The following is an 18,815-nucleotide window of genomic DNA, read 5'->3' on the forward strand; positions in this document are numbered from 1 at the left end:
TGTAATTTTACAGGTCTTGGTTATGTTTACATAATTCACAATATTTTGTGATGATGTCGAAATTTTACCTCGGGTTCGGTCTGGTAGAATGGATCCTCCAATTCCTTTATAGAGTAGGTCGGGTATCAATGAAATCTGCACAAGCAACAGCTAGGTCAAGGGGCGCCGAAGGTGTTTTCGGCGTGATCCTTCCGATGCCTAAGTCAGTAGCTTGAAGACAGAGGGTATGATTAATGCAAAAACTGAGATATATGAATACGTGAATATAAGAGTGAGAGTGAATGCGTGAATATAAGAGTGAGAGTGAATGCGTGATGAATAATGAATAGTGAGTAATGAATAATGAATAATGAACACAACCATAACAATACCGGTATTTATAGGAAAAATAGAGTAAGTTACCTAGTCGAATTATAACATGTCCTGGACTAGGACTCTTCATCCATTGGTCCATTTGATCCTTCTTAAGTTTATCTCTATCTTGTAAATTTTTGAAAAGATCCAGGCTTATCTCATATATATCAGAGTCCTACCTGAACTCGAAAAGAATACTTGCGGCCCATTAGAAACAGTCCAATTCGGCCCATAATGACCAGCTTTGATCAAAGTCCAACATAGCCCAAACTGGGCTGGACCTTGACATGTTGGGTCATATCGGGTTGACCCATTATAAACGGGCTCGGGTTGAAATATTTTCTCGGGATAACAATAGTATCTCCCTAACTGGTCTAAAAGAAGAATGAGTTTAGACCAAGAATGTAGATCGGACCCCGAACTACTTGTGCCTCCTTTAGACGGCCCATATTTGAATCCGCGTGATGTGTTTTCAATGAACGGTCCAGATGAAGGTCTGATTAGAACCGATCTTGAATAAAGAGTTGTAGATAACAATTGATGTTGCCGAGCGGATCGGGCTTTTAAGATAATCATGAGTCACATGGGATTACATGATGCCGAGCTTGATCGGGCTTTGGAGAATACCACTGACGTGGATTTATGATGCCACTGATGTGGACTTTTTTATGCCACTGATGTGGGCTTTTGATGCCGGACTTGCCCGGGCTTTTGAGACCACTGATGTAGGCCACTGAAGTGGACTTTGAGTTCCACTGATGTGGTCCTTGAGTGCAAGACCTGCCTGGGTTTTTAGTTCCACTGATGTGGTCCTTGAATGCCAGACCTGTCTGGGCTTTTAGTTCCACTGATGTGGTCCTTGAATGCCAGACCTGCCTGGAATTTTAGTTCCACTGATGTGGTCCTTGAATGCCAGACCTGCCTGGGCTTTTAGTTCCACTGATGTGGTCCTTGAATGCCAGACCTGCCTGGGCTTTTTAGTTCCACTGATGTGGTCCTTGAATGCCAGACCTGTCTGGGCTTTTAGTTCCACTGATGTGGTCCTTGAGTGCCAGACCTGCCTGGGCTTTTTAGTTCCACTGATGTGGTCCTTAAATGTCAGACCTGTCTGGGCTTTTTAGTTCCACTGATGTGGTCCTTGAATGCCAGACCTGCCTGGCCTTTTAGTTCCACTGATGTGGTCCTTGAATGCCAGACCTGCCTGGGCTTTTAGTTCCACTGATGTGGTCCTTGAGTACCAGACCTGTCTGGGCTTTTTAGTTTCACTGATGTGGTCCTTGAATGCTAGACCTGTCTGGGCTTTTAGTTCCACTGATGTGGTCCTTGAGTGCCAGACTTGCCTGGGCTTTTTAGTTCCACTGATGTGGTCCTTGAATGCCAGACCTGCCTAGGCTTTTAAAATTTTGAACCATAGATTGGGCCTTACAACGAGATTGCATGCCCAATGTGATATAATTGGGCCTCATAGCGAGATAGCATGCCCGATATGATATAATTGGGCCTTACTGCGAGATTGCACGCCCGATATGATATAATTGGGCCTTACTGCGAGATTGCACGCCCGATATGATATAATTGGGCCTTATAGTGAGATGACATGCCCGATGTGATATAATTGGGCCTTACAGCGAGATTGCATGCCCGATATGATATAATTGGGTCTTACTGCGAGATTGCATGCCCGCTATAATATAATTGGGTTTTACTACGAAATTGCACGCCCGCTATGATATTGTAAAATAGGGCCTTACAGCGAGACTGCATGCCCGCTGTGATATAATTGGGCCTTACAGCTAGATTGCATGCCCGATATAATATAAATGGGCCTTACAGCAAGATTGCATGCCCGATGTCTGTGAAATAACCCAAACAAAAATACAAGATAAGAGAAGTCCAATACAATATTGGGTTAATTAAACACGACGTCACAAAAAAAATTTATTGTGAGATATCTCAAAATTTATCACAACAAAAATAGTTTGTTAAAGATAATTAGAAAACTTATCTTGTATTTCTCGAGTTGCCAAGTAGGCTTGACTATGTTGTCACAAGGTTTCAAGCTAAGATACGCGATGATAAAAGTGATATAGGCTAGTTCAAGCAAGATCCATGTAGCCAAGTGTAACATGTTTAGAGTTCTGCACCAAGACAAAACCACGCAGAAGAAATCCAAAAGAATAATAATAATTTGTGTGCATAGTGAAACATATATACATGTCCATAGAACACAAGATCATGTGATAGTCTTCTTCCGCTTAGTGTACCAAAGATGATGTTAAAAAGAGACTCCACAGGCTCTAAATAAGAACCTCGGGTTCATGTGATAAGAAACAAAAATCATTCATTACTAAAATTCAAGTTCAAGTATATTTAAACTTGGACAACGTATTAAAAATAACAAATACATCTTTTGGATATAGTTTGCTCAATTCTTTTTACCATATGCATGATGCTTGATTTTTTTTTAAATCCTAAAATGTGATTGATTTTCAGCATGATGATGACTACGTCACTCAACATAAAGGGAGGAATACAAAATAAAAATCAGGAATTTTTTTATCCCAATCTAGATCATGTATAGCCACGGAAATATGTGAATCAAAGTTTCACAATTAAAAAGTAAGATTATAAGGTGGAAACTAAACGTAATATTTAAGGGATATAAAGAACAAAAATTTTCCGATTACGGTATCCATGAACGAAGCAATAGTGGGACTCTCTTTGATAAACTTGATAAATTTCCAAGGTTGAGAACTAAAGAAACTTTATCTGCATGCCAATATGAGGTTTATCCGAAGAAATAGCATAAGGCAGAACATATTTATCCTAATTTTCCATGAGGAGAACATATAAATCCGTGGAGCTATTATGAAGCGAATATCAACAACAAAGATCGAAGAAAATCCATATAAGCAACATATCGAACATGTGGCATGTTGCAAATAAGAGTTAAATTGAAATTGTAAGTGCAATTAGTAGCCGATAATATCCATATTTAAACATAATCAAGAGTTATTAAATTAAAATTTACCAATATGTTGCTGAAATATAAAACTTAGCTTCAAAATTAAGGGAACCCATTATTGCTCAGAGTCACGATAGATAAGACCAAATAATCGATCTCGCACGGTCGTAGCGCCTCGGCTTTGAGTGATTTTATGTTTTTTTTTTTTAAGTTCAACGAAGGCAGAAACAAATCATGGGTTTAAAATTCTTTCCCACAGACGGCGCCAATTGATGATGTCGAAATTTTACCTCGGGTTCGATCTGGTAGAATGGATCCTCCAATTCCTTTATAGAGTAGGTCGGGTATCAATGAAATCTGCGCAAGCAACAGCTAGGTCAAGGGGCGCCGAAGGTGTTTTCGGCGTGACCCCTCCGATGCCTAAGTCAGTAGCTTGAAGACAGAGGGTATGATTAATGCGAAAACTAAGATATATGAATACGTGAATATAAGAGTGAGAGTGAATGCGTGAATATAAGAGTGAGAGTGAATGCGTGATGAATAATGAATAGTGAGTAATGAATAATGAATAATGAACACAACCATAACAATACCGGTATTTATAGAAAAAATAGAGTAAGTTACCTAGTCGAATTATAACATGTCCTGGACTAGGACTCTTCATCCATTGGTCCATTTGATCCTTCTTAAGTTTATCTCTATCTTGTGAATATTTGAAAAGATCCAGGCTTATCTCATATATATCAGAGTCCTACCTGAACTCGAAAAGAATACTTGCGGCCCATTAGAAACAGTCCAATTCGGCCCATAATGACCAGCTTTGATCAAAGTCCAACATAGCCCAAACTGGGCTGGACCTTGACATGTTGGGTCATATCGGGTTGACCCATTATAAACGGACTCGGGTTGAAATATTTTCTCGGGGTAACATTTTGTGATTTGAAGAAAAAATTCACGTGACTAGTTTGTCCTACAATAATTTACAGTGATTTTGGTCACTTGATTACATAAGAAGATGCTCGAAATAAAGCAAAAGCAAGTATTTAACAACCGAGAGAAACTAAAGCACCACAATCATAGCAATATAATATTAATTGATTTTAGAAAGAACAAGAGCAATGGTGATGGAGCTAATGTCATTATCTCGTTTGAGCATATGTTGATTTACCAAAGTGGCATAATGGTGGAACAACTTGTCCAACATCAATGTCTCCCCAAAATGGTTCACAAGCATTGATTCTTGAATGGATCTCACTGTTTTGGCCACTGCCACTCCATAGCTTGAGCAATTTCCAGCATCCTTGTCTATTTCATACATTTCCACAACCTCCACTTTAAATGACCCCTCCTCTGTTACTTGCTCTTCCACTTCTTCCATCGACGGGGCGTAAAAGTGAACCTCGTATGATTCCAGTTTCTCCTCCGGAACTTCACCCTATGGCAAAACCAAATGATCATCGAATTCAGAAGATCAGTTTAGTTGGATATGTCGTCCGAAAACGAGCTGAAGCTGGTACAAGTACTACCTGGGAAACTAAGGTAGCCAAAGATTGGTAGAGAATTTCCCAAAAGATATTGTGGACTGGGTTTGGATCAATCCTTCCTAACAAAATGAGCATCATTTGTCCTCCACGGACGAGTTCCCGGGATCTTGACTTGAGAAACGATGAGAAATCTTGTTGGAATTGTTCGCGGTACGCTTGTTGCACTTGTGGTGGGCTCTTGTTTGATATGTATATGCTCTTTTTGTTTATAGACACACCCTTCTCATCATAAATACCTGAAGGCACCTGCAATCAGTCAAATGCACAAAACATAAACTAAACATGATCAATTCAGAGCTAAATTTATAATATGTAGCTAAGCTAGTTAAGGGGAAGTAGCAGACTCTGGATAACCAATGCAAACTGTTTGAAGAATAGATGAAGTGCAAGCAGTTATCCGGAAACAATCTGCCATAAAACGAGCCCGGATAAGCAGCTACGTAAACACGACTACGTGTCTTGAGCTCGCGATACCATTCGGGCAAGTCCCGGAAGATAGTATTGAAATCATTGGTCGGAAGATCGTTGAGGTGCACCCTGAATTCGGGTACTTCTCTAGTGGTAGCAGCGGCTGCGGTCCCTGCAGCTTCCACCATATCTTTGATGTTCAAGAGAGTGTTAGGCCCGGAAGAACAGCCGAGATCGGCTATGCCCATGCTCTTGGGCCAGCTCGTCGCCACCAGCACTCTCCCTATGGCCTCTACCATCATCTGTTTGACCTTATCAGAGGCCTTTTTCTGCATGCACATTTGTGTAACATTAGAAAAAGAGTTGAAACAATATCAGATTATAATTTTTTTAAAAAAAAATGGGAACCTGAAGTGAAGAATTCTTGGAATAGCTATTGTCTCCGACCCCTCCATTCATGTGGAAAACTTTCTCTAGATCCATGAGTGTGAGCAAATTAGCATCCAATTATGCCCAACAACATGCAGCTAGCTAGTTTTTATTTATTGGTGTATCGACTTTCCAAAGACACTAGCATGCATGTTATGATCAGAGTAAAATATTGAGTGATTTGATACCACAAAGTAAAAGGGTGCGGTTGACTAATTCGAAGTGGGGGACTTCCCTATTGTCGGAAGAAAGATGGGAAGTGCTGCTTTGCTTTATCACGAGCTAAAATGGCTAAATGAGGGGAAAATTTTGTCAAATTTGAGCACTATCACTTAGAACGACTTGTGAATATTTAACAAAATCACATCTTTTTATTTGGGTATCACTTGATTATTCTAAGCATTCTGTAGAAGCCATGGATAATTTTATATATGGAGATGTGTTCAATACATGTTTTCAGTTTTCCGTTGAAGCAGTATAATAACATTTTTTATGTTTTATTTTTACTTTTTTTTTTTTTATCTAGACGCCACTTGATTGTTCCCAATATTCTGTTGAAGCCATTGATGATAAAGATGTATTCGATACATATTTTTGATTGATTGTCTTTCTTTTTTTAGACCTAACTATGGTAGTTGAAAAGAAATCTCTAAACATATAAATTATTTATTTTTGTTTTCATATTGAAAATACTTTGAATTCACGACTTTGACTGCAGTAACTCGATCCGAATCACCTACTAATCATCAGAAACTTAAGCATGCAATTAAATTTAAACAGAAAACCATAATTAGAGTTGTTGCGGAAAATTAAAGCAGATACTAACCCGCCAGAATACAACCACAACAATTAACTGAAAACTCAAATAAAAATCAATTTAAATTTTATTAAAGAAAATAAGCGAACCAATCTGACCGATTCTTAACCGGTTCAAAGAAGGTTCGACCGGTTTTTGACCGTGTAACCAGTTCTAAACAATTTGACCAGTCAAACAATTTTTGGACATGATCTAGAACGAACTTGTGATCGGTTTGCGATCAAACCGACCAGTCGATACGTTTTTTAAAACATTGACCGCATCACCACATGCTGTGGAAGACTGTGAGTCCCACGGTAAGGGATCTATCCCCAAAACAAGCTTAATCAAATACCCATCTGGCTTTTCGTCAACACAGTCATTCCACTTTAGCTTGTAGGAAGAATCGAGGGCCTTTCTTTTCTTCCACTTCCAAAATCACCCATTTTTTTGTTAGTACGATGCACTGGCCCTTGAAAAGTGTCGGACAAGGGACACTGTTTTTGTACCTGATTTCTTACATGAGCCAACGACAATTTTGCGACAAACATACATTGGTTTTCGAGTTTATGTATATTGGTACATAAATTTAACGGAATGAGTTCATGAAATAGGAGATATTTAAGAGCGACTTAAGGGTAATTTTTCATATATTACCAACTAGGAGGGACAAAAAGTTGGAAGCTGATTTCAAATCATCAGCCGCGCACTACTTCTGAAGACTAAAAATGGAAGCAACACAACCAAGAATAACTGGAAAAAGGCCGTCATGGCTACATCTCGGTTCACACGAAGGCGGAAATGTCGTCTATGTTGTGAACTGTGTATACTTTATATGATCAGTGCATAGAATTAGAAGTAGAGTTTTTGAAAACGAAGATGCTCGAACATGCTTTTATTCGATCGACAAACATGTATTTGTATTCAGATCAGATGAATATATCTACTGATCTTCATGACACCTATTTGAATGAGCTAGGGACGTGATGTTTCTTGTATTCGGCTCCCTCATATGTCCAATATATGTGTATATCGACCCGATGTATTTAACTGAAGCCACGAAACAGACATCAGTCACCACGCATTTGCAAGACAACATAGACTCAAGAACATCAAGAAATAACTTTGCTTCAAGTATATACCATAACACAGATACAAAATCAGTCCTTTTGCGCGACGATTGAATCACAAGGGTCCCCTCCTCAGCTCTCTAGGCAACATAAACAACATGAAGAACTTTCCCATCATCAAAAGGCAAGCTAACATGTCCAATATATGTGTATATCGACCCGATGTACTTAACTGAAGCCACAAAACAGACATCAGTCACCACGCATTTGCAAGATAACATAGACTCAAGAACATCAAGAAATAACTTTGTTTCAAGTATATACCATAACACAGATGCAAAATCAGTCCTTTTCCGCGACGATTGAATCACAAGGGGTCCCCTCCTCAGCTCTCTAGGCAACATAAACAACATGAGGAACTTTCCCATCATCAAAAGGCAAGCTAACATACTCCCTGGAGAACTCGTGCGCAATCTCCAACGCCAACTCCCCGTGCAAAGCCTTGCAATACATGAACAAGACGACGTTGGAAGCCACAGCATAGAGCATCCACAGAGTCATAACACCAGCCTGGACAATACAGACGCCTACGAGCAACACCTTGTCCATCCATCCCGCACCACCCGGGACCAACCTAAAACACGAAAAGATATTGGGGACCAACATCAAACAAGAGAAGGACATAAGCCCGATCCCCAAACCAAACAAGGCGATCATGGAAATTCCAACTCTTTTCATCCCCTTCATTAAATAAGAGCTCCTCTTCAATGGAGCAAACCCCCAATTCGATTCCACCACCACAATCACACTCGTCAAATACCATTCAACCGAAACGTAAATCACCGCCCCGACAAGCAAGGCGGCGATCAATACAGCACAAACAGTGAAAAACACACCATCGTAGTCGATTTCAAAGCCAAAAAACAAGAGCCCATTAAACGCCAACCACGCAAGACAACCCAAGCATAAGCAGACCAGTCCCACAAAAATGGCAGCAATAACAACAGTCAGAAGAAGGTGGGGAAAGGAAAACAGAATGGACTTGATGGAGGAAACGAACTTCACTGGCCGACCGTAGAATCCATGAAAGGTGCTGTAGGTGATGGATGCGGAGGCGAAAAGGGAGAATAGCAGAAAAAAGAGCGCGTAAAGAAGTGGGATAGCCACTCGGGATTCGTCCGAAAGAGTGATTCGGTTGTAGGCGGACAGAATAGAAGTGGGCGGAGAAAGAAAAGGGTAAACGATGATGGAAAAGGAGAGGGGGAGGAGGAAGAGAAGTGAGAGGGCCAAGAAATGGCGGGAGTGGGCGTTGATGATGCGCTTTGCTTCGGAGATGACTCCGGTGAGGTTCAGTCCATTGGTGGTTGACATGCTTACAGATCCAAGATAACACAAACAATCTTCACATCGGGAAATTTCGTGCTTTCAGACTCTTCCAGAGACCATCTCCAAATCATACAAAATTACAAAAATAATGAGTTGGGAAAAATTGTTTTTTCACAAACGTCATTTTGTGATTTTGTTACATTATATTATCATATTTTAGTTTTACTCCGCTATTTTTATTTTTTTGACCATTTTAGTTCTTTTTCTGATATAGCGCTGACGTGGCACCAATACAGTGCTGATGTGGAGTATAGTGTCAAGTAATCATTTTCGAATAAAAAAGACTGAAATTATCAAAAATCGAAACATGCAGGACTAAAACTGAAATATGAAAATATCGAGAACCGAAATCGTAAAATGACAAACATAAAAGACCAAAATTACGGTTTTTCCTAAGTAAAATTCGTTGGTATACGAACCATTCATAAAATATTAAATTGATACATGAATTATTGAAAATAGTTTAGTTGATAAATGATCAAGTTATAAATTCAATTTTACAATTTACTTAAATTATTTCAAAACCCAATATTTTTGTTAAATTCAAATAAATACACATTTTATTTTTCAAAATTATTTTTTAATTATAATTATAAACATAAATTTCTATTTATTTAAGTTTTATCTAATAAAAACAGATCGTACTCATTGTGTAAAAATATTATAAATATTAATTAATATAAACTTACACGTACAGATATATATGTATATAAAAATTGATAAAATATATATTCAAAAATAATATATATTCAAAAATATTTATACATATATAATAAAATGATATTTTTTCTTTATCTATGTTATAATATTATCATTTATATTAATAAAGTAACAATTCATTACTAAATCTGAATATAAAAAAATTAATATAACCTACTGTATTTATAAAAAATTATAAAATAAATATTTTATATTTAAATATTAATTAAAAATGCAATTAAAAATTTTATTTAATTTTTAGAAATACCGAAACCAAGTACAAAGATTTTGGACAATCATAAACGTGGAAATAGAGACAATTATAACCAAGATCCACGTGATGTTGTGTTGTTGTTTCGACCTCCATAGGCTATCGATTATTTTCCCAAAGATATGTGGGTGTGTATCTTTTTATTTATGATGTACAAATTTCAGATTGAATATTTTTTCAATGCATGATATACATTTTTTTATAGTACATTAAATATGAATTTATTTTTACAATTTTAATCAATAAAATAATTTAAAACGCAAAATATGTATATAGTTGAATTTAATAACACTATTGAACTTAGAAGCAATTTAAGTAAATGACAAATTGACTTTTGAGTTTGATCATATATCAATTGAACCATTTTCAATATTTCATGTACAAATTTAACATTTTGTCAATAGTTCATGTGCCAAAATAATTTTCACTTCAAAAATATATTTTATATGAATCGATCCAATTTATATTTATAATAAGAAATAATATTTTTTTATATATATAAAATACTAATATTTTTTAATCAAGTCAAGTCAGATATCCATATCTACTCAACGGATCAAGAGAGGCCACAAATAAATCCGAGGGCCGAGGTGGGTGTCCAAGCTTGGCTGAACCTGTCCCACCATCAAAATGTGGCCTTATTTCAATTTGACGTGAACAAAATATATTTTATATTTTTTTCTTATATTAAATCAATAATATCTATAACTTTAGTTCATAATATTTTTTATTTAAAATGGTTTTATTTTATTATGATATATTTAAAATAAAAAATATATTATTGTAATTTCTTTTATTAATTATTAATTGAATACAAGTTGATATATTTTAATTTTTGATGATATTTTTTGTCCTAAATATTATTAATATAAAGTTAGAAAATGAATTTAATGATTTGTTAATATTTTTAATTTTTTATTGGATAAATTTAAATTTTTTATAAATTTTAGCATGTTCAATTTAGACTGAACTCACAGGGTTCACGAGACAGGCCGAGGACGGGTTTGACCTCTTCTCGTTGTCATCTCTATAAATACCCATTTTGTTAGGATCGGGTGGACTAAGGGTGCTCTACTGAAACTGGTCTACTAAACTGAGTTCAGTTGCGTTGGAAACTGGACTCTTGTCTTTTTTATATGTCGATGTTAATTGACCAACAAAAAGATATATGTGTGGAAAGGTCAAGTAACATATTAAAACTAATATCAAATTGCTAGACTAAATGTGTGTGTGGGTGAATGTGATCGACTGAAATGTAGATGACACAGAGATTGTTTCTAGATGTTCGGAGACTCAAATGCTCATACATCACCCCTTCTTTTCTTTGGAAGGTTTCTACTAGAAAAATTTGAGTATTACAAGTACTTTGAATTAGTTTGCAATACCCAGATTCAGCTAGGACTTACCTCACTGCATACAACTGAAACTCCTAGACTTAACTCATGAACTCAGACTTCGGTTGATTCTAGTGCAGTACACGACTGACTTGCTTACAAATCGATTTGAAGAATTCAGTTTTCATCTGAATTCTTCTATACAGTGCTTACAACACTAAACTGATCTATTACAGAGTACTACAACTCAATAAATTCAGCACATATTGATCTTGATCAAATATATCTTGAAGTGTGTGCTTGATTAGTTGACTAATTCAATAGCTCTTTACTCGACTGCTTGATAAGCTTTGTATTTCATATGTACGAGAGCTCGCATATGTTGTATCTTGTCTATTCTGTTTAACTAATCTTGGAATATTCTATTTATAGCTCTAATCGAAACGATAATATTCAATGTATACCTGTTGATCTGCGTTTTTTCATATGAATGTCATTTGCTTAAATTTTCCTTTTTCGTCATATGATAATGACGAACTCCTGACTTCACCTCAAAGGTTATGCCACGATGCTCTCAATTTCTACGAAATCTAAACGATTATGCTACCTCGTATTATCTGACATGAGAGGTGCATTGTTACGGTTGAATGATTTGCGTTGTCAACTAAGTACGAAAAACTCTATCTATTCACTGAGATAGACTGGTCTCTTTAACTCATGTTATGACTGATGAATTTGGTTGGGTAAAAATTCAATTGAGTGGATTGGTTAGTTTGATAAACTGATCCAGTCGACTGATTCAGTTTCACTTTGCACAACTGAACCCAGTATAGCTTGACTAATCCAATCGTGGTTTCATTCAGTTTAGCTTGTGGATTTGTTAGCTGAATTCATTTGACTTTTCTAGTTGAGTAGCTTTAGTTTAGGTCATTGTCAAGTTCAGTTCTCATGAAGATTTTTGTCTATCATTTGTCATAGTTTGTTAAAACCGAAACTATGAATGTTCCAACAATATTTTTTTTTTGTTGACAAACCTCGTCATGTCACTATAGATGCAGGCAAACATAATCCTTTGGAACTGTTCTTAAAATCTTGAAACTTCAAACTTTACTGATCTTCTACTGCTTCCGTCTATCTTCTCTCGACTGATTCGATCTAGTCCAATTTTTCTCTGGTCACTCCGAACTGATCTGATCCATAGTTGAGCTGATTCAATAATCTTCATTCCCCATCAGCAAATGCATAGTCTCTTGATCTGATATTCCTCCTGCACTGATCATTCTTCAAGTAATTACCACTCAGTCTTTGTCTTCTTGAGCTGATAAAATCATGAGGGTTGAACTGATTTCACTTTGTCAATTATCTTCAGTCATTTGGGTGATCAGTTATGATATCATTTTGCGTCATTAGTTGACCTTCATCCAAGTATTACAATCGGTCTTCTGATTTCTTCAGTGCCTGTCACTTGCAAGCCCAAAAAAGTATTATATGTTACACATACCTACGTGAGTCCAGGTTGGATTAGTCATTTAGGAACCCATATTTTGATCAACCTAACTAGTCGATCATCTAATGTGTTCCATAAGGTTTGTGCCTTGTGTTGTGTGTGTGGGTGATGTGTGTGATATGCATGTGATGCAGAGTGTTGTTTAAAGTTTTCCACATTTTTTTTAAAAAATATTTGCATTGTTCATGCACAGGTTTAGAGTTATAGAATTGTCTATGATTGTCATTCATTGAGCTATGCTTAGCTCGTTTGGATTGATGGAGCTTCCAGTTTTTCCTTGCATTGGAGCTCTCAGGAACATATCCAATATCACAAGTCCTTCCCTGATATACAAACTCATCAGTTTTTTCGATTTCAAGGTTAGGATCACCATATTCATATCTCAAACTCGATTTTACAAAGGGTATATAATTACCCTTGTTCGTTTCCAGTTTTGGGTAAGTACTTGACTCAGCAATACATGCATTGTTAACAAAGACGAGATCAATCTTGACTACAACCGGCTTTTGTGACTCCTGTATCTCAGTTAACAAAACTGAGGACTTAATCCAAGTTTGAATCAATTCATTTAGCCTCATATTTTTTGAATTTAACTGCTGATTTTAAACTTGTATCTTATCATTTTTATTCTTGATCTTAGCAATCTCTGCCTCTAGACTGATCTTCTCAATTAGTTGTTCACATTGGATTTAGTTAAGATGTCTGGCAGATCTTTTTGGTTGCTTTAACTTTCTCAAATGCAAAGCATAGTTTTTGGTACACATCAGTCATTTCATATAACACATTGACTAACTCTTCTCGTGTAAATTCATTAAAGTTAAAGCCAAATACATGTCTATTTGTAGAAGGTTGGTTGGACACTTGTTCATTTGTGAAAGGCTGGTCATCATGAGCCATGAAGCAGCTATCTTCATCTTCATCAGTGGAATTTGATGAACTATCTGAGCAGTAGGGTTCTTTATAGAAAAACAATATGTTGCCTTTGTTATCTTCATCACTTCGGCTAGAGGAACTATTGCAATGATTGATATTGAAAAAAATAAAAAAGTATATAATAAAATTATTTGTAATAATCAAATAATCTTAACTAAAAATAAAAAATAATAATAAATATTCAAGCGGGTATTCATTATTATCTATTAATATTATAAACCAATATGGGCAAATAAAAACCGTTTAGATATTTTTAAGTAATTTTTTATTTTTACCCTTTTAAAATAAAATAGAAGAAAACTTCTATTTATGTTCTAAACATCACCAAAAACTATATATATTTTATAAAAAAAGATTATTATACATATATAACATATTTATTATATATTAATGAGTTTCAATTGATTATTAAAAAACTATTATATAATAATTAATATTAGTATAAGAAAGGAAAATCAAACAACAGTCATGCACAACTTACAATAAATCTGTCGTACAAACCTTATATTCAATCTTCGCTTCATGCATCACCTGTCATTTAAGTGTTGTTTGTCCTCGACTATCGCTCTCCATTTCCCTTCGTGATCATCGATGTTTCTAGCCTCGAGTTCTTAGCTTGAGTTGTTCGAGCGATTTTTTTCTCTGCTGGATGCGTTAAAATTTGTTTTATGAATTGTTCAATTTAATTTTGATTTCATGTTAAATGTTAATATTTGTTGTTAATTTCATATAGAGGTTGAAAATTTGTGGATTGGATGCACGAATTTCGAAATCTAATTTTGAAAACTGGGGTTTTTGTTGAATTTAACTTCGAATAGCTAAATTAACTACTTAGGCTATGTTTGGTATGAATGATGGGATTGTTGGATGATTAGTAAATTAGTGACTAAAATGATGATAGACGAAGATGTGTAATATGTATGATAAAATATTATTTTGTTTGGTTTGATTATTATGTCTAGGATAATTTGAAGTGGGTTTTCTAAATGACCAAATTACCCCTAACTTTTTTTTTTAAAATAAGACAAAATAATAAAAATTCTCTCCAAACCCTAACATAATCGTTTCAACATTTTCATAATCTACAAATTGCAAGCAGCGGCCATGGTTACACAGAAAGATTCGTAGCAGAATAAACGAAGGCTATGGAGAGCGTATGTGTTGGAGTGAGCTAACCATGCTCGATTCGAGACCAAGATCTGTGATTGAAGAAAAGGTAGCGTTAAGTGCATAGATTTAGACGAATTAAGATTTTATGGGGAGGAGAGACGATGCATGAATCTTTAGAATGAGGACCTCTCTCTGATTTAATGATTTCATGGTGGTTAGAATTGAGAACAGAGAAAACCCCATTTCTGCGCTACCGAGGAGGAGGAAATTATTGTTGGGCTGATTTTTTGGTTTCGGATAGGCAAAGGATATTTTTGGAATAAGTGGGGTGTTTAAAATTGGGATTGTTAATCTTTGCTTTTTGAAGGGTTTAATTATCTGGGATTAGTACATGGTTGTCCCTTCTTGGAAGGATACCGTGAGTTTAACTAAAAGTGAACCAAACATGGGACAATGTCGTATACTTTTTCTTTATCCTACACTATCAGCCACACCAAACACAGCCTTATAGCTTAAATTTGCACACGAATTATGGGTTTTGATAGTTTACTGTGATTCTTTGAATAATTCATGATTACGAAATATGAAGGATAATTTTCTATAACTCAATTATATTTGATTTTTCAAGTTAATGTAAGAAGCTCCATAATTTAATTTTCGTCCAGGGTCTCATTTTCTTTAGGACCGCTTCTGATATTTTTAAAAAACTTAATTATTTTTACAAAAGCATAAAAATTTAATGTTTGATAATCAAAATTATTTTCTTTAATAATATATCATATTGCGTTCACGCATTGCATGTGCCTAATCACTAGTTATTATAGATGTTAGATTAGTGAAATAAACTAAACATAGCAAATATTTTTTCACAAACATAAAAATGAAAAGTGGAAATGGTCATTCTTATCTAAATAGATGGAATGATTATTCTCATGAATATAGTAATTTATGTGATGTCTGGGACTGAAAAAAAACGAAGAGTGATCATCGGTGCTAAGAGATTGACAGACAAGGAGTGCCTCCTGACAGACGTCTAGGCGAAGATAAACATATATGAACCGACCTTGCATCGGAATGGGAGAAATTTCAAGACCATGCAGGTAAATGATGAGCAATTATGTTTAATAGGTTCTGAAAGGCTTAAAAGATTTGATAAGTATTACTTATATCAACAAGTTGCATATTTTTTTTTGGGGAGCTCGTCACATAAGATCACAAAGTCGGATGTTCTTAACTTGAAACAAATATAGAATGTGTGACCTCATAAGAAGATTCTTAGAGTGCGTGTGATTTAAGACATAAGCAAGCTAGAAAATACTCGTGTTAGCACAATGAAAATAGTCTTCAAATCTGGAGTGTTGTACATTCCTAATTCATTTTCTCGTACCAAACATGTCCTAATGTCTTTGAGGTAGCATCTCATCTCTCATTCACATCACTATTCTCCCACAACTTATATAATATATTTAATCCTAAAATCCTTACTCAAGTTGACTACGATATAAGCTCGGGTATTAATCGATTCTAGAAAAATAATGTTATGAGATGCCAACGAAATAGACCAGTGATCTTAGGTGCAATGAGGTCCCCAAGCTAAGTTAAGATATGGAAAGATACTCGTACAACTATATCATATAGGATCTAAATACGTGAATCTTTCAATTATATTACACTATTACAGCAATAGAGAGTGTGGCAAATCTTTCGATTCTAATGCTTTCCATGGACCTGTTTCTGGGCCCAATTCTATCATCATTGGTCCATCAAATAAGCCCAATAATAACTTTTCTTGGACCTTTTACCTTGACGGCCGCTACTGGCTAGGCATTTGACTACAATATGATAATTCAATACAAATTGACTGTTTGTCAAGTTTTAAAGCAAATTCAACATGGTGATCTCCCCCTTTTAGAATCAAGAATTTATATATATATGGAGTCGTGTTTATGTTTTTTTAAACATTTTATAATAATATTTAATTTGATCCACTATCTTTTCATTTGTCATAATATATATATATATATATATAGATTTTTTATGGTTCCTAACACTATATGCCCACTTCATGACCACCATGTACAATAGATGAGTTGACCGGTACAATAAATGAGTTGACTTGTATATGATGGGCATGAAGTGGACATATAATGTTGGGCACCATAAAAGAAATATATATATATATATATATGCACATTAATAATTTCTTTCCTAATAATTGCATCAAATGACAATATGTAATGGTGGAATATGTGAGTTTAAGAATGATAATAATGGTGGAATACAATAATTATCATTATATTAAAAACTATAATTAGCGATGATGGATAAAACTCAAAATTTTAAAATTCATAAAACAAAATGAACCAACATATTTCGATTATTGATGAATTGTTGCGAACAACTATTGGGATGATGATAAGAAGTATTATTTAATTATTATATTTTTTGAAAATAAAAAAATTCATTTCCGTGCAAAATTTAAAAAATATATTTTACAAACAAATTGATTGATTGATTTATTTATATAAAATTCAAAGAGAAGATGACGTCATGCAGACGATAAGCAAACCCAAAAAGTGAGTTAAGTGATTGGATGGAGAGAAAAGAATCTCTAGTCTACTTTGCAGTGTACGTTAAAATGACATATCCATAAAGTACAAGGGGCCCGTGAGATGACAACCGTTAAATCAGAGGCCCGAGATGCCAACTAACGGACTGGATTGAACACCTCTGTAGCTGATGTGATGAGATTAAATCTACGGTGTTTACGGCAAAAGGAACATCCGTTTTCGTGGTTGGATTCTTCTTTTTTAACTTACAGGGTAGTTTCTTTTTTCTTTTTTTTTTTAGACTGTCAAAATAGTTTTTTTTTATTAATGACTTAAATAAACTATATGCCTAATAAAATTGACTCGTAAAATTTTTTCACAAGAGTTTCTATGTGTTTGAAATTAGATATAATCTCACTTGCTCTGTTTAATTTGATGCACAACATTTTAACTCGATGTTCGATTTGATCTGTATTCAAAATTATTGAAGGCAAATCAGATCATTGATCACGAATATAAGTAATTTCTGAGCGGAACTTGAGATCAACTATTTGTTTGTTTTTTTGGGGATCTTTAATGCGTTATAAATTTTTTTTATGTAGATGTAATATTTTTTTTGACAGGATATATATATAATATTTAATGTTGTGTGAGTTAATAAACATATGGCGATGTTTTTTTAATTTTTTTTCTCTGGATTCGAGGGAAAATTATATTTTTAATCATGTAATTCATTTTTTTGTTGTACTATTGATCAATTTACAGTGTTTAATTCATTAATTTTTTGTCCTTTTTTTATAATCGAAGTGTAATGTGAATATGTGATACCATAAATTAGAAAATAATGATATATTATCGAAAATAGTTGACGTGGTCGATGGTCGATAAATAATTAACGCTCCATTTTCTAAATTCATTTCCAAAGTTAGGATTGGTTAAAAAACAGTCATGGCCGGGATTACCGCATGGAAGATAGAAGCTGGATAAAAATAGGGATGACAACAAGGCAACGTAGGACATGATGTTTTCTCTAACCCCGTATCCAAATCTAAGTTCTTTCTTATATATCCTCGCTCCAATCTCTCACTAATTCTCTCTTCTTTTTTTTTTTTTTATCAGGATTCATCGTTCTCGTACTCGTTAGATTAAGTCCACATCTCCTCATACTCGAATTCTGACTTCAGGATTCTCTACGTGGGGTTCATTGATTTTAACCAATCATGAGCCGCCACATCACCCGCAGGACACTACCTTGCAGGTAGCATCTACTCAACCATTGATATATACTCATTCTGAACCCAATTTTACATATATAAATTATATAACTATCATATCGTATCTATCTATCTATTACCTATCTAAAAATGTGAATAAAAGAGTAAAGTTTTACAATTGTGAATCTATAATTTTGCTCTTTTACTCTACACAAATTTATGTAAAAATAAATACATATAAGTATA

General features: G+C 34.9%; 2 protein-coding genes across 3 annotated transcripts; both read right to left on the minus strand.

The window, feature by feature from the left end:
• Positions 1 to 4,325: 4,325 nt before the first annotated feature.
• LOC140876019 (probable methyltransferase TCM_000336) lies at positions 4,326 to 5,819 on the minus strand. Its single transcript, XM_073279862.1, has 4 exons — positions 5,680 to 5,819; positions 5,208 to 5,600; positions 4,846 to 5,109; positions 4,326 to 4,754 (listed from the first exon to the last, which is right to left on the minus strand). Exons 1-4 carry the CDS (start codon positions 5,752 to 5,754, stop codon positions 4,410 to 4,412), a joined length of 1,077 nt encoding a protein of 358 aa, XP_073135963.1. The 5' UTR covers positions 5,755 to 5,819; the 3' UTR covers positions 4,326 to 4,409.
• A 1,346-nt stretch (positions 5,820 to 7,165) lies between these two features.
• LOC140874874 (uncharacterized) lies at positions 7,166 to 9,027 on the minus strand. 2 transcript variants are annotated; one of them, XR_012148253.1, is made up of 2 exons: positions 7,891 to 9,027; positions 7,166 to 7,798 (listed from the first exon to the last, which is right to left on the minus strand). XR_012148253.1 is itself a non-coding variant. In XM_073278337.1 (1 exon), the coding sequence occupies exon 1, from the start codon at positions 8,935 to 8,937 to the stop codon at positions 7,960 to 7,962; it is 978 nt and encodes a 325-aa protein (XP_073134438.1). In that variant the 5' UTR covers positions 8,938 to 9,027; the 3' UTR covers positions 7,861 to 7,959. The 2 variants fall into 2 exon arrangements, 1 of the variants encoding a protein (XP_073134438.1); XM_073278337.1 differs by lacking the exon at positions 7,166 to 7,798 and having other exon boundaries at positions 7,861 to 9,027.
• Between the last annotated feature and the right edge of the window lie 9,788 nt (positions 9,028 to 18,815).

The sequence above is a fragment of the Henckelia pumila genome, chromosome 1, assembly GCF_033568475.1.
Source record: "Henckelia pumila isolate YLH828 chromosome 1, ASM3356847v2, whole genome shotgun sequence".
NCBI lineage: Eukaryota > Viridiplantae > Streptophyta > Magnoliopsida > Lamiales > Gesneriaceae > Henckelia > Henckelia pumila.

Coding starts and splice junctions, on each gene's coding strand:
- LOC140876019 (XM_073279862.1), bottom strand. CDS start 5,754: ATGGATCTAGAGAAAGTTTTCCACATGAATGGAGGGGTCGGAGACAAT. Junction 5,110..5,207: donor GTTTGCATTGGTTATCCAGA/GTCTGCTACTTC, acceptor GACTGATTGCAG/GTGCCTTCAGGTATTTATGA. Junction 4,755..4,845: donor TGGCTACCTTAGTTTCCCAG/GTAGTACTTGTA, acceptor GTTTTGCCATAG/GGTGAAGTTCCGGAGGAGAA.
- LOC140874874 (XM_073278337.1), bottom strand. CDS start 8,937: ATGTCAACCACCAATGGACTGAACCTCACCGGAGTCATCTCCGAAGCA.